Here is a 15,106-nt window from a genome sequence, read left to right as displayed (position 1 = left end):
TTCCACTTCTGGACGTATATCCAAAAGAACTGAAAGTAGGCTCTCGAAGAGATATTCATCCACCCATGTTCACAGAAGCATTATTTACAATAGCTAAAACACAGAAGCAACCCAAGTGTCCACTGACCAGTGAGTGGATAAGTAAAATGTGGTATATCATATCTTAAAGAGGAAGGAAGTTCACACACGCTACAACATGGATGAACCTGGAGGACATTATGCAGAGTGAAATAAGCCCGTCACAAAAAGGCAAATACTGTATGATCCCAATTACACGAGGCACTTAATAGTAGTGAAAATCATAGAGACAGAAAATATTATGGTGGTTGCCAGGGCCGGGGAGAGGGGAGAATGGGGAGTTAGTGTTTAATAAGTACAGAGTTTCAGATTTACAAGATGAAAAGAGTTATGGGGACGGATGATGGTAATGGCTGCTTAAAACTGTAAATGTATTTAATACCACTGAACTGTATACTTAAAAATGGTTAAGATGGTAAATTTTATGTGTATTTTAACACAGTTTAAAAAAAAGAATATGTCCACATCCTAACCCCTGGAACCTCAGAATGTGATCTTACTCGGAACAGACATCTTTACAGACAAAATGAGTTAAGGATCTTGAGATGAGCTCATCCTGGATTTAGGGTGGTCCTATATCCAATGACAGGTGTCCTTATTAGAAGAGGACAGGAGGGAGGGCTTCCCTGGTGGCGCAGTGGTTAAGAATCCACCTGACAATGCAGGGGGACACGGGTTCGATCCCTGGTCCAGGAAGATCCCACATGCCACAGAGTAACTAAGCCTGCAAGCCACAACTACTGAGCCTGCGCACCACAACTACTGAAGCCTGCACGCCTAGAGCCCATGCTCTGCAAAAAGAGAAGCCACTGCAATGAGAAGCCCACGCACCCCAACAAAGAGTAGGCCCCGCTCGCCACAACTAGAGAAAGCCCATGCACAGCAACGAAGACCTAATGCAGCCAAAAATAAATGATAATAAATAAAATAAATATTTTTAAAAATCTTATCTATAAAAAAAAAAGAAGAGGACAAGAGGGAGTTCCCTGGTGGCCTGGTGGTTAGGATTCTGGGCTTCTACTGCTGTGGCCCGGGTTCAATCCCTGCTCTGGGAGATCTCTGAGATCCTGCAAGTCAAGTGGCATGGCCAAGAAAACAAACAAACAAACAAACAAAAAAACAAGACAAAAATAAAAAAGGAGGACAGGACACAGAGAAACACACAAAGAGAAGGCCATGTGACAACAGAGGCAGAGATGAGTGATGTGCCTACAAGCTAAGGAAGGCCAAGAATTGCCAGCAGCTACCAGGAGAGAGACCTGGGATAGATTCTCCTGCAGAGCCTCCAGAAGGATGTAACCTTCCCGACACCTTGATTTTAGACTCCTGGCCTCATGAACTGTGAGACAATAAATTTCAGTTGTTTGAAGCCACCTGGTTTGTGGTACTCTGCTATGGCAGCCCCAGGACACTCATCCAGGGTGCCCTTCCCTGCCCTCCATGTGCTGGGATGAGGGCTGCAGATCAGGCCCTCCACCCGGGGATCAACAGTCCCACTGCCCACCAAGGACCACGAGACAGCGGAGACTTCAAAGAGATGTTCCTTTTAATAACTGAGTCACCCAGAGCCATGGCCCATGGGCTGAGCCCCTGGGCAGGGCTGGTGGCCAGACCCTATCGGCTTCCTAGTGGCACCACTCGGCTTTTCTAAAATGAAGCCTGGAGTGGGCTGGCAGCGGGGCCCAGACTGGGAAGATCCCAGCCCACTCGGGCTGTGCGTGGTCCCAGCTGTAGCATCTCGGCACCAGTTACAAAGTGGAATGCTTCTCGAAGGGCACGGTCAGGAGTCGGGCTGCTGCCTCATCCAGGAACCAGCAAAGTTTCCCAGTGCGGGGCTGGACCAGGGCGGCGGGGAGCGGATTTTCCTCCTTGTCCTCCAAAATGCGCTGTGTGGAGAGGGCAGGAGCATGGGGCCCTGCCCACACCCCAGCACCCTTGGACCTCTCCTACCCTCAAGAGGTGATATCACCCATCCCAGATGTCCTAGCTTCAAGCAATCAGGAGGGATGGGGTCTCTTCCTTTTTATCATGTGACTGTTTAATATGGGGGTTAGCACACCTCTTCTACAAAGACCAGAGAGTCACTGTTTCGGCTCTGCAGATCACACCCCACCTCTGTTGCAACTACTCAGCTCTGCTGTTACAGGGCAAAAGCAGCTTTCTAAAGTGCTTGATTGCTTTATTTCAATCGTTTTCTATTTAACAACTAAATATATATGTAAATGCATTAAGTGCTACGAATTTACCTCTAAGCAGTTTTGGCCTCATCTCATCCATTTCATTTCATAATCGTTAACTCCTAACTAGCCTGTATTTGCAGTTTTCATCTCCTCTTCAACCCAAGAATTACTGAAATATCCTGGGATCTGGTGCTTTCAGCACAGTAGTGTCTAGGGCCATATTCTATACCTACAACCTTCTTGGGAAGGGGGCCCTCAGCTGTTACCTTCAGAACGGCTGCCTTGCCTTCTCCAGTTGCCACAAAGATGATAGTTCGAGCTGCGTTCAGCACGGGAAGTGTGAGGGTCACGCGCTGTGGAGGTGGCTTTGGGGAGTCGCTGATGGGGGCCACAATCTTCTCCCGCTCCTGGGGAGGGAGGCCCAAGGTAGAGACAGGAGGACAATGTCACTTGACCTCTTGAGTACTCACACATGCCAAGCATTGTCCATCTATCGTTCCATCCCGCCCTGCTAATCCTGTGGTACTTGATTTAAGGTTCCTGTTTTAAGATGGGTGAACTGAGGCTCAAAAGGGTCAAGCCCAGAGGGCATGCCTGTTGGCAGAGGCTGACCACACCAGGCTGTAGGCACCTTCCAGTGCTCTGGAAGCCCCAGATGGCAGAGGCTGGGGCTCAGACATGAGCAGGACCTTCGTGGGTGTGCTCACCTGCAGGAGGGGGTGGTCTGGGAAGAGTGAGCAGGTGTGGCCATCGGGACCCACACCCAGAATCAGCAGGTCGAAAACCGGGATGGAGTCCCCTTGGAATGCCTGGGTGAGGAAAGGAGACAGTCCCAAGAAGTTGTGAGGGAAGGGCGCAGAGGACACAAAGAAACAGTTGTCAGAAAAACAGGTCGCTGTAACCCAGTGAGAAATGTTCAGCCTCACCTGCAAAAAAAGGAACTCTAATCTACAAGGTTCCACATTTCACTGTCCACCTGGCTGACAGTGTGGGTATACAACTGTCCCCAAGATTTGAAGACCCAGGCCCACTACCAGGGTGTCAGAGACCAGGCCACCTTTGGGGTCCCCCAGGGCAGGGCCTCTCAGAGGAGGGATCCTCAAAGGGGGCTCTGCAGGGTGAGGTTGGATCTGCTGACTGTCCCAGGGAGAATTTCTGCCAGTGATGAGCACACAGTGCCCCCAGCAGGCAGCTCCGGCACTCTGGGAGAGGCCATCGGATGGATGAGGTCTTGCTGCAGCTGCTCCGAGGGACTCACCTGTCTCAGCTTCTTGGCATAGTCCTCAGCTGCCTCCTCCACGGGCAGCTCGGGGTTAACGGTGATCACCTGGCTGTCGGGGATCGGCAGCCTGGAGAGCAGGTGGGTCTGCAGCAGACGGGGGCACAGTGTCACCAACAGAAACACACAGTTTGTGGTGGCATGGGACTTGCACCTATAACTACCTGGATCCTCCAGGTGAGGACATGACTGTCATTATACCCACTTCCCGTGTGAGTGAGGATCCCAGTGGATCCCAGTGGCATTCCGCCAGGGGTCTTTCAAGTCCATGGTGCTTGGGGGCCTCCTGGCTCCAGCCTGCACCTGTTTGGCCACACTACAGCCCTGTTTCTAAACCCCCAGGGTGGGGAAAGGGGGCTGTGGGATGAATTGGGAGATTGGGATTGACACATATACGCTACTATGTATAAAACAGATAACTAATGAGAACCTACTGTGTAGCACAGGGAACTCTACTCAGTGCTCTGTGGTGACCTAAATGGGAAGGAAATCTAAAAAAGAGGGGATATATGAGTACGTACAGCTGATTCACTTTGCTGTACAGCGGAAACTAACACAACACTGTAAAGCAATTATACTCCAATAAAAGTAAGTAAACAAACAAACCCCCAGGGTCCTTTGGCCTTCAGGATAAAACCTAGCCCCTCTCTGCCCTCCACGAGGCCCTGCTGACCTTCCTGCCTCAGTGGGTATACCAGCTGCTGACCCTGCCTGGGAAACTTACACATCCCTCAAGCTGCCTTGTCTGAGCAGCCACCCCTGCTTGCACCTCCCCCGTAGTGCTGCCTGGTGGCATGACATATAATTGTGAAAAGCACTGATTTGTCTTCCGGGCTGCCACTACGGGGTGAGCACGCCCAGCACACAGCAGGCACCCCAACCTAGGATGCGTGGGTTTAATGCAGAAGCACCTGGAATCAGGCCTCCCGCAAGGCAGAGGGCTCTAGCCCTCGCCCATGGAGATGAGCCCCAGGGCCTTGGATCTGCCCTGGGATGGATGCTGGCAACCCCCACCTCGGTGCCTCCTTTTAGGCAGGGACTAGCTCAGCCGAGGCAATGCTGAGCTGAACCACAAAGTAAAAGCAGGTAAACAATATAGTTTTTGGAGCAGCGGGGGAAGGCGGCAGGGACATGGGATAAACCCGCCAGACCTTATGGTGCTGACCCCCCTGAATGCTGGCCTGAGTGTGGGCTCTGTGTTGAGGGTAATGGGGAGCCAAGGAGGGTGTGTGAGCTGGGGAGGGGCACGATCAGATCCATCATTGGAAAGACCTGCTTTGTCCAAGGTCCCCATCTATACACACGCCTGGGGATTGTACTGAGCAAAGCCGGATGGAGTACGGGTGCCCCATTTCTGTCACCTGAGTCCCCTCCTGAGCTGCCCTCCCCCACAGGGTCAGAGCCATTCCCTCCTCCTCAGTTTGGGCTTCCAGGGAGCCCAAGGCTGGGCATCGGTTGGGCAGGTTCCTGGAAGTGGAACTGCTGGTTGATCGGGTGGGCTCTCTCTAAACACTTTGTAGGTGCTGAGGAACCATCCCCGGGAAGGTGGCCCCAGCTAATCCTCCCAGCCTGGACAGCAGAAGGCCCATAGAACAGGGTGAGCCATTCATGCTTAGAGAGCCCCAAGGTGCCCAGGGTCCATCCTCATGGAGAGGAATACCTCTGCATCCCTGTACCAGGTTGCTTAGTGGCCCCCCAAATTCATGTCTACCCAGAACCTCAGAATGTGGCCTTATTTAGAAAGAGGGTCTTTGCAGTTGTCACTAGTTAAGATGAAGTCAGTGCATTAGGATGGGCCCTAAATCCGATGACTGGTGTCCTTATAAGGGGAGGACACAAAGAGAAAATCAGAGGAGGAGATGATGTAGAAGCAGAGGTAAAGGTTGGAGTGATGCAGCCACAAGTCAAGAAACGCCTGGAGCCACCAGAAACTGCAAGAGGCAAGGAAGCCTCCTCCCCTAGAGCCTTTGGAGGGAGCATAGCTCTGCTGAAAACACCTTGATTTTGGACTTCTGGCCTCTAGAACTGTGAATCAACGCCTGTTGTTTCAAGCTACCCATTTGATGGTACTTTGTAACGGCAGGCCCAGGGAACTAATATGGTTCCCCTCACGGGGGAACTGGCAGAAGCAAATCCTCGCCCCATGTTTGTTCCCACCGCACAGCTTTTGCCTCTACTCTACCCTCTGCCCCAGCCTACCTGTGGCGGGCTCCTCACACCTTCTGGTCACAGCCCAAACGTCACCTCCTCAGAGCCCCCCAGTGCCCACCATCCTGGCTGAAAGATGCTCCCCTCTCTTCCCTGGCACTTTTTATCATCTTACACTATTATCTTTTGTCTAAACTGCATTACGTTATGGCTCGGAGTGGATTTCCCTTATTTATTGCCCTGTGTGTTGGTACCCCTTGCCCCACGACGAGCCCTGCGCTAGTGCTGGATACATGGACACGCAATGAATATCCGTGCAACTTTCTCTTTGACTGTTTTGTTAGAATTCTGTTACTTGAGCAAGTACGGCTTTTCTAATTAAAAGTCTTTCAAAGCCACGCAAAGTAAAAAGAAACAAGAGCCCACTTTTAAATTAGGCTCTGGGGGAAGACACACAGGAAAGCAGACTTAAGGGCGGCCCCTGTCCCTGCTATGGGTCCGAGGTGCTATCTGGGGGGCTGGGCCAGGCAGGTTCATACCCCGGCTCCCTCACTGGTTACTAGGTGACTCTCCTCTTCTGGCCTCAGTTTCTCCATCTATGAAATGGAGGTACTAACAGCCCCCGCCTCATAGGCTATTGTGGGGTTTCATGAGATGATGGATAAAGCGCTTGGTAATCAGTAAACCTTCCTGCTTATTACCAAAACAAACAAAACAAACGAAAACCCATCACCTCAAGCTTCTTTGTGAAGAGAACTTAAACACAACCAGGACCTGAGCGACCTGAGGCTTCTGGCCAAACCTGCACCTCCCACACTTCCCTGGGTGGGTTTTCCTCCTCCATCCATGGCAAGAAGAGTTGACTGAGATGCGGGGGGCTGCGAGGAAGGTGTGGGCACCCAGCTCAGACCACAGATCCTCCAAGCCTCAGTTTTCCTGCTTGTAAAACGGCGGGCAGGGGGTCCCCTGATTCTATAGGAGTCTGGGGCCCCAGGCCAAAGATAACCAGTCTCGGAGTCATCAGTGCCGCAAGCTGTGTGGAGACCACCGAGAACTCGTCCAGGTTACAGATGGGGAATCTGAGGCCCAGGTTCCACACCAGATCCCTCCTACCTGGCTCTTCCCTAATTCTGCCTTTGCACGCTACGAGCCTGCGGCGCCTGACCTTCTTTAGGTCCCTGGAATGGACCACTCTGTTTCACCTCCACGCCTTTGCCCATGCCATTCCCTCTACCTGGCTACCGGATAAAGCATCAAGAGAGGCTTCAAGGTCCCCACTTTCCACCCGGGTGGCAGTGGAGGTACAGCCCAGACAGGACCTCAGGGCACCCAGCAGACCATTCCCAGATCCAGTCCAGATAGAGGCAGAGGGCACGGTGTGACCTGCAATATCCCCGTAGCCTGGTTCAGGCGGTGGGCGCGGCCTTCTCGAAGTGACCCCCGGTGCCCCCCGTAGCCGGGTTCAGGCAATGGGTGCGGCCCTCTCGACGTGACCCCCGGCGGCCCCCGTAGCTCTCACCCGGTAGAGGCCGTACGTGCTCTCGGCGTGCTCGAAGGGCACGAGGCGCTCGTCGCAGAAGCCCAGCGTCCAGCGCGCGAGGCTGGCGGGCCCGGCGGGGGCAGCGGCGGTGGGCAGCTCGCGGGCCAGCATCGAGACGAGGCTGCCGCCTGACAGGCCGAGCGTGAAGCGGGCGCGGGCCCCCGCCAGGCAGCACGCTGCCTGCTGCGCCACCAGTTGTGCCAGCGACGCGCCCAGCTCTTGCGAGCTCGAGAAGACCGAGATGAGGCCGGGGGCCGGCGCGGCCATGGCGACGGCGGCAGCAGGGAGGCGGAAGCCCTCCCGGCAGCCGCCAGTGCGCCTGCGCGAAGACTGGTCCTGGTACACAGCTCTCGGTGCCTTTGGGCGGCTGCTTTTAGCACATGCGCAGTCCCATGAGTGAAATCCCGGCGGGGTGGGGCAGCCGGTCCGGCTGCGCTCATTGATTCTTTGCGCGCTCCTCGAACTCTTTCCTGGGCTGCGGCAGGCGGAGCAGGTGCAGTTGCGCTCAACCACCCGGTATCAGGGCGGGGCCAGAGAAGGGAGCTTCCAGGCTCGGGAAGAGGGGGACCTGGGGTCGGGTGGAGGGAGGTGATTTCCTGGAGGAGGGCGCATTTTGGTGGACTTTGCATTCCTGAACTTCTGTTTGTCTTGCTGGTATTTGTCGTCTCTCTCTTTAATTAAAATATAGACTTGATGAGGACAGGGATATTTGTTATGTTCACCGAGTCCTCCAAAGCCCCCTGAATTATGGCACAGCGTAGGGGCTGAAAATACACTTGTTGAATTTCTCCTGCATATTCTCTCTGGAGACCTCTGTGTCTCTCTGAGGACTCAGAGAGTCCTCCACCCTGGATCTTGCCTGGAGAAGCTCCCAGACTGAGGCAAGTGGGCCTTGGCTGATAAGATAGAATTACTCAGGGAATAACATGGGCAGGGAGGACTGGAAGGGGCAGGAGGCCTGGTGGGTCAAGGCAGCTGGACCACGTCTCAGAAGCAGAGAGTTTAGGAGAGTGTAGTAAGTGCAATGAGATTTGCATAGGTAATGCATCTTTCAAAGAAATAGCAAGAAAACAATGCCATTTACAGCATCAATTCTGTAACTAGACAGAGGGGACGGTTGCATAACCTTGTGAATATACTAGAAGCCACTAAGTTGCACATTTTAAATGTTTTTTATTTTTATTATATTTTAAATGTATTTATTTCATCTTATTATTTTTGGCTGCGTTATGTCTTCGTTGCTGTGCATGGGCTTTCTCTAGTTGCTGCCAGCAGGGGCTACTCTTCGTTGCGGTGCGCGGGCTTCTCAGTGCGGTGGCTTCTCCTGTTGTGGAGCACGGGCTTCAGGCACGCGGGCTTCAGTAGTTGTGGAGCACGGGCTTCAGTAGTTGCACACGGGCTCTGTTGCTCCACGGCGTATGGGATCCTCCCCGAGCAGGGCTCGAACCTATGTCCCCTGCATCGGCAGGCAGACTCCTAACCACTGTGCCACCAGGGAAGCCCTAAGTTGCACATTTTAAGAGGGTGCATTTTATGGTATATGAATAACAGCTCACTTAAAAAATAAACCAGTGATTCAGGCACATGAGACAGCAGGAGCGAAGGCGCTGAGGCCAGACACAGGCTGGAAACAGCCATCTGTGGTACAAGGAAAAAAGCCTGCAGGATGACAGTGCTAGCCAGAGCCTGGAATCTTCCCCAGAGTGATGGAGACCCTCAAGGGGTGTGGGGCAGGGATTCAGCCTGCAGCCGCCCGTCCTCAGGAAGCTCCTAGCCCCCAACTTTCCTCCTCCAGGTGCCCTCTCGGGCAGCTGCTGCTCCTTCCTGGTCCTTCATGCACTTCTCAGCCCCTGCCTCTCACAGTGTACTTGCCAACATCAGGCTGGGGCGTTTTTCTTCCCACGTCACAAATAAAGACATCCCCTCTGTGCATATCCTTCCAGGGCCCCTCCAAAAAGGAGGCTCAGGGCACAGCACCTTGGGATCCTAGCTCTCTTCCTGATTTACCGAGGGTCCCGGGGGCAAGTCACAGAGCTTCTCATTTGGTATAAAAAAATACAGAGCTATTGGGGCTTCCCTGGTGGCGCAGTGGTTGAGAGTCCGCCTGCCGATGCAGGGGACAGGGGTTCGTGCCCCGGTCCGGGAGGATCCCACGTGCCGTGGAGCGGCTGGGCCTGTGAGCCATGGCCGCTGAGCCTGCGCATCCGGAGCACATATTTTAATTTTGACCTAAAAAAAAAAAAAAAAAAAAAAAAAAGTACAGAGCTATCAAGCCACGAGAAGGCATAGAGGAACATCAAATGCATCTTGCTGAGAGAAGCCAGTCTGAAAAGGTTACACATGGTGTGATTCCAAGTCCATGACACTCTGGAAAAGGCAAAACTGTGGAGACAGTAAAAAGATCAGGGGTTGGGGTAGGAGGAATGAAGAGATGGAACATGGGAATTTTAGGGCAAGAGAAACTATTCTTTGTGATACTGTAACAGTGGATGCTTGTCTTTATGCAATTGTTGAAACCCACAGAATGTATAACAGAGCTAACCCTAATGTAAACTGTGGACTTGGCTTAATAATAATGTATCTACATTAGCTCATCAAGTGTAACAAATGTAGCCCACTAATGCCAGATGTTAATTATAGTGGAAACAGTGGCAGAGGTGAGGGGGTATATGGGAACTCTGTATTTTCTGCTCATTTTCCTGTAAACCTAAAACTGCCCTAATAAGTAAAATCTATTAATTTAATTATTTTTTAATAAGTTTATTTATTTATTTTTGGCTGCGTTGGGTCTTCGTTGCTGCGCGTGGGCTTTCTCTAGTTGCAGCGAGCCGTGGCTACACTTCATTGCGGTGCGCAGGCTTCTCATTGTGGTGGCATCTCTTGTTGCGGAGCACGGGCTCTAGAGCGCAGGCTCAGTAGTTGTGGCGCACGGGCTTAGCTGCTCTGCGGCATGTGGGATCTTCCCGAACCAGGGATTGAACCCGTGTTGCCTGCATTGGTAGGCAGATTCTTAACCTTGCATCACCAGGGAAGTCCCCTATTAATTTTAAAAAGCAAACAAACGCAGACCCTGATCCTAAGAGACATCAGGATTATCTTCTTGCTGGTCTGGAGAGAACTTCTTACACTGCTGCAACTAGCGTCACAGGCTTTGCAATGAGAAAGGTCCCCACTGGGCCACTTTCTCACCAGAGCCCCTTACAATGAGTTCATCCCCCTCCCTGTGCCTTCAGTTTCCTCATCGGTACAACAGGGACCACGATGATACCTTTGGAGGTGGTTGGATGTCTGAAGGGATGTTACCCAGAATGCACTTGCTTATCAGCACACCAGGGAAGCTCCATCCCCACCAGCAACAGATCCTTCTCCCACCCTCACTGGGCATCTCAGAGGCTATACCTTACATCCCCCTCTTTGCACTGTGGGCAGCCAAGGACCAGCTCCACACATCAATGGTTCATCCACCCTTGAGCTGGCCAAGGACTCATCCACCCCCCGTCCAACCCCAGGGTCGCCCCCTGGGTGCTCCCTCCTAGCAAATGCTCCGTTGTCATAAGACTTTCTTCCTCTGTCCCTTGAAATGGAGACGAGATAGACATTATAATTCTGGAGGGGGGACAGCTGAAGGTGGGAGCTGAGAGTATGAACTCTGGAGCTCAATGTCCTGGGTTCAGATCCCATCTCAGACATCTACCCTTGCAGGCTCAGTGGTTCTCGCCCAGAGCTATGGCCTTACGTGCTGACCCCACACACAGAGGGGCTCCCTTCCTGGGGCAGCCGGACATGCCAGGACACACCCTCTGTCCCCGGCCATCCTGTGCACCTGCCGGAACCCACAGGCCGATAGGCTGTCCCTCTCCTGGGACCACCAAGGTCAGCACGGGGCTACGGGAGGACCCGGAGGCTGCAGGGAGGTGGCGAGAAAGCTAACTCATGTGCCCCCCACCCCGCCCCCCATCCCCAGACCCCTGAAGCCTTGCAGGTTGGAGAAGAGGCAACAGGAGCTGTAAGTAAAGGCTGAGTATGTTTTGCTCATGTCTGGTGACTGTGTGGTACCCGGTGAGGGGCCCGAAACTGACAGGGTTCTGGGCCACATGGGGACAAACGGTGAGTGACTGAGTTCCCATCAGGCACCAGACACTCTGCACAGGTTTATTTCTTAAATTCAGCTAGGAAACAAAATCTCAGTGCTTAGAAAGGCCCACGCAAAACAGCATGGGGTCACCTGCTACTGGCCTTGCTGTTCTAGGTGCGGGACGGTGCTGCCAGAGGGAGGGACCGGGGGGCAGTTTGGGTGGCAGGCCCCAACGATGGGTGTCCGGGCTGAGCCATCGACGAAGCTGATGGGGATGTCCGAGCCATCCTGGCAGGGTTGTCTCGGGATGTCACCAACCCAGGGTCCGAGCTGTCACTAGCAAGGCTAGCGGGACATTCAATAGGCTGGAACGCCTGAGGCCCAAGAGGCCATGTCAGATGCCACCCCTGGCCTGGAGGCCTCCCCCAACCCCACTGCTGCCACTCCCATGTGTCCCTCCAGCAGCCACACCAGGTAGGATCCCCAAGAGGCCTCTGCCAGGGTGAGCATCTGAGCAGTGGGCTGAGCAGCCACCCAGAGCCATCTTCAGGGCCCCTCCAGCAGAAGCTCCGTGGAGACGCCTGAACAGGGACATCTGGGCAGGGGAAACATCCAAGTGGTCACAGTCAGTTCCAGAAGTTTCTGGGGTATCAGGAAGGGCAGGCAAGGCAAGGGAGACCCACCAGGGACAGAAAGTGCAAAAGGCAATTGGCCCGGCCGGGAAGAGATTTCCCGTTGACCTGCACCCCTGGCCGAGGCCCCCCTGCTCCCCGGCTGGCCAGGCAGACACCCCCGGCTCCTCAGTTCAGCAAGGAGAGTGGAGGGCCTGCCTGGAGCTCATGCAGTGCTACAACGTCCAGGAATCCACCAGCCTAGGGAGGTCTGGGCTGGGTGGGCCTTGTTAAGGCACAGCTGAGAGGGAGGTGGAGAGGCCCCACTCGGGTTTACCACCGTGGGGAGGACCCGCGGAGGCCCCCAGGGCAGCTGGGCCTCCGCACAGACCCCAGCAGACACACACACAAGCACAGGAGTGGAGGACAGGCAGGGGGCAACCAGAGGGAGAGAGGAGGAGGGTGAAGGCGGGAAATACAGGCTCCTCCCGGGATCCAGTTTCCCTGCCCCCAGGACAGGGCAGGGCTGTCTGGTTCAAGCTCCCCTCGCTTGCTGGGCCTGGTGCAAAGTCTCTTGTGGGCCGAGGAAGATCGTCAGAGGGAGAAGGCTCCCGAACAGATGCGGGTGTAGACTCCCTGATCCAGAGGCAGGTAGTGGCCCTGCTTCAGGTCCAGGAAGAAGAGCCGGTCTGAGGTCTGGCGTGGGTCGAAGCCCTCGTGCTGCAGCCTCGTCTTCCGAATCTTGAAGGTGCCTGTGCGGATGGGGGTGCCTCGGCAGGGGGATTCCAGGAATCCCCCCCCTCAACTCGCCATCCTGTCCTGCACCTCCAGGCCTCTGAAGAGGCCTCTGCTAGGAACATTCTTCCCCATTTTGCCTGCCTGACTGCCCCCTGGCCTTTGGGTCTCAGCTTCATGCCCTCTCCTCCAGGGAGGCCTCCCTGACCACCCTCGTCATGGCCTGAAACTCTGTGTACCCCCTGCCTGGTCACGTGCCGACCCCCCCACAAGACCACGAAGGTGACAGGGCTGGCTCTGTCACACAGCAGGTCAGGGGTCAGCAACTTATAGGCCCAAGGCCCACCCCACGGGCCAGATTCAGCCCACCATACGAGGTGGGCCACGCCTATTCACTTACACACTGTTTACTATTGCTTTTGCCCTACAGCGGCAGAGCTGAATTATTGCTGCAGAGGCTGTGGCCCGCAACTGAAAATATTTACCATCTGGGACTTCAAGGAAAAGTTTGCACTCCCTGCGGTAGACTATTAAACAAGGGTTTTGTGAAAGACAGGGTTAGGGTTGGTAGGAAAAAATGGAGGGAGAATCCCTGTGTGCTCTAGAGCTGGGAAGGTTTTCTTCTTTTCAAATGAAACTTCAAAAAGCACAAACCTGTGTGCATTGGTGGCAGAGTGGTGAGCATAGCTGCCTTCCAAAAGCACAAACCACAAAATTGAAAAAGCAGAGGTGGTAGTGGTGGTGGTGTTTAAGTTTGTATCAAAATTAGAGGCTTCTTTTCAATAAAGGGCACCATGGACAGAGTTAACAGATTCCTAAACAGAAGAGATGTAGAAGGTCTGAAACCCCTAAGGAATTAACATCTAGACTATTACGGGAAATTCCCGTAAATCACAAAGAAAGATGAGGCAATCAAAGATGGGTCAAAGATACGAAGGGTGATTTACAGCAGAGGAAACCTCAGAGGTGTGAGACGATTTGCTCAAATTTCCTAGTCATCAGAAAAAATGCTGAATATGAAGAAATGCACCAAATACTGCAGGATACCCAGTGGGAGTGCGAGTGAGAAACGGAAAGAAATAAGTATGTAAATAAAACAAGAAAAGGGCTTGGCCCACAGTGCCGGCTGGCCATGAACCATTACGTTGGACCTGGCACAGGGACTGAACTAGGACAGATAAGTAAATGATTGAGGAACTAACAGACAGATGGATACACGAAGAGACAGGGGGCCGCACCTGTGGTGTCCACCTGGGGCAGGAGGCGCAGGAAGATGGGCCGTGCGTAGGGCGCCAGCACCTTCTGCAGCTCCTGGTACAGGGCATCGGGGCTCAGCTGGCCGTGGGGGTCTGCAATGGCCGCCATGCCTGCTTTGCCCTCCACCCCTGGAGACAGAGGTTTGGCTGAGACCACCACCCTTTGCCCCTCCATGGGACCAGATCCACCCTCCAACGGTGGCCCCTGGCTTCTGATCTCCAGTCCCTTCCACCTGGAATAATGCTCGCCAAAGCAGCAAACATTTTACGGAGCTCCTGCTGCACTCTCTGCAGCCCTGAGCCATGGCCGATTTCATGAGCCCATTTTCTGGATGAGGAAACTGAGGCTCAACATCAGCCATGAGGAGAGATTCCAGATCCAGGCCGCCACCCTGTCGGGTGCAGTTGTCCAGGTTGTGCACTACTTTAGGTCCTGCCTACAAGGGTACCTGTACCTCCAAGCTCCTCTTGGCTGGGCTCCTCTGGAGCTGCTCCCAGGACCCTAGAACCACCCCCAGAGCCCCCAGCTTGCCTGGCACGGCGACCCCATACACGGCCACATCTGTCTGGCCCAGCAGGCGACTCAGCACGCCCTCCACCTCAGTGGTGGAGACGTTCTCCCCACGCCAGCGGAAGGTGTCCCCACTGCGGTCCCGGAAGTACATATAGCCCAGCTCATCCATCACCAGCACGTCACCTGGCAGAGAGGAGAGGGGGAGGTAAGACGGCGACCTGCCATCCCTACAGCCAGCCCCCAGGGTCTGCACACCTGAGAGGTAGGCGCTGTCACCCTTGCGGAAGACGCTGTGGGTGACCTTCCTGCTCGTGGCACTCTCGCTGATGTAGCCATCGAAGCGACGCAGCGGGTCCTGCTGGTTGATCTGGCCCACGAGGAGGCCAGGCTCCCCTAGGGAGGAGGCAGCGTTCAGGCTGTGCTGGGCAGGCAGGAGGTGGGGGGGGGCCCAGCTCCCCGGGGGACTGGGCGGGACCCTGCTCACCGGCCTGGCATGGGATGCAGAGGCCCTGGGCATCCCGCAGTAGTTCCATGGTGTCCTCATTGACCTTCACCAGTCGGATGGGGTACACATTGGGCAGGATGCGGCTGTTGAAGCCACAGGAGCCGACCTGGGATGCGGCCAGCCGAGTCAACGAGGAGCCCCAGGGTGACACGGTGTCCTCCCCCCCCCCCCCCCATCACACCACG

The 15,106-nt window shown here is 54.4% G+C and overlaps 2 protein-coding genes across 2 annotated transcripts in view; both read right to left on the bottom strand.

Annotated features, from left to right (window-relative positions):
* Window positions 1–1,604: 1,604 nt before the first annotated feature.
* Window positions 1,605–7,533, bottom strand: PGLS (6-phosphogluconolactonase). The gene is made up of 5 exons (XM_007461021.1): window positions 7,205–7,533; window positions 3,517–3,624; window positions 2,966–3,067; window positions 2,525–2,665; window positions 1,605–1,964 (listed from the first exon to the last, which is right to left on the bottom strand). The coding sequence occupies exons 1-5, from the start codon at window positions 7,490–7,492 to the stop codon at window positions 1,827–1,829; spliced, it is 777 nt and encodes a 258-aa protein (XP_007461083.1). The 5' UTR covers window positions 7,493–7,533; the 3' UTR covers window positions 1,605–1,826.
* A 4,896-nt stretch (window positions 7,534–12,429) lies between these two features.
* SLC27A1 (solute carrier family 27 member 1) overlaps window positions 12,430–15,106 on the bottom strand; it is a 27,267-nt gene continuing 24,590 nt past the window's right edge. The window contains exons 8-12 of the mRNA XM_007461020.1: window positions 14,901–15,027; window positions 14,672–14,809; window positions 14,435–14,599; window positions 13,885–14,031; window positions 12,430–12,663 (exon numbers count right to left, since the gene is read on the bottom strand). Coding sequence (XP_007461082.1) covers window positions 12,506–12,663; window positions 13,885–14,031; window positions 14,435–14,599; window positions 14,672–14,809; window positions 14,901–15,027 — 735 coding nt within the window. The 3' untranslated portion in view covers window positions 12,430–12,505. The remainder of the gene's footprint in view (window positions 12,664–13,884; window positions 14,032–14,434; window positions 14,600–14,671; window positions 14,810–14,900; window positions 15,028–15,106) is intronic.

This window comes from Lipotes vexillifer, unplaced genomic scaffold (genome assembly GCF_000442215.2).
Source record: "Lipotes vexillifer unplaced genomic scaffold, Lipotes_vexillifer_v1.1 scaffold469, whole genome shotgun sequence".
In the NCBI taxonomy this organism is placed as follows: Eukaryota; Metazoa; Chordata; class Mammalia; order Artiodactyla; family Lipotidae; genus Lipotes; species Lipotes vexillifer.
Note: the sequence above shows the minus strand (reverse complement) of the source record. Positions and strands in the feature narration are given on the sequence as shown.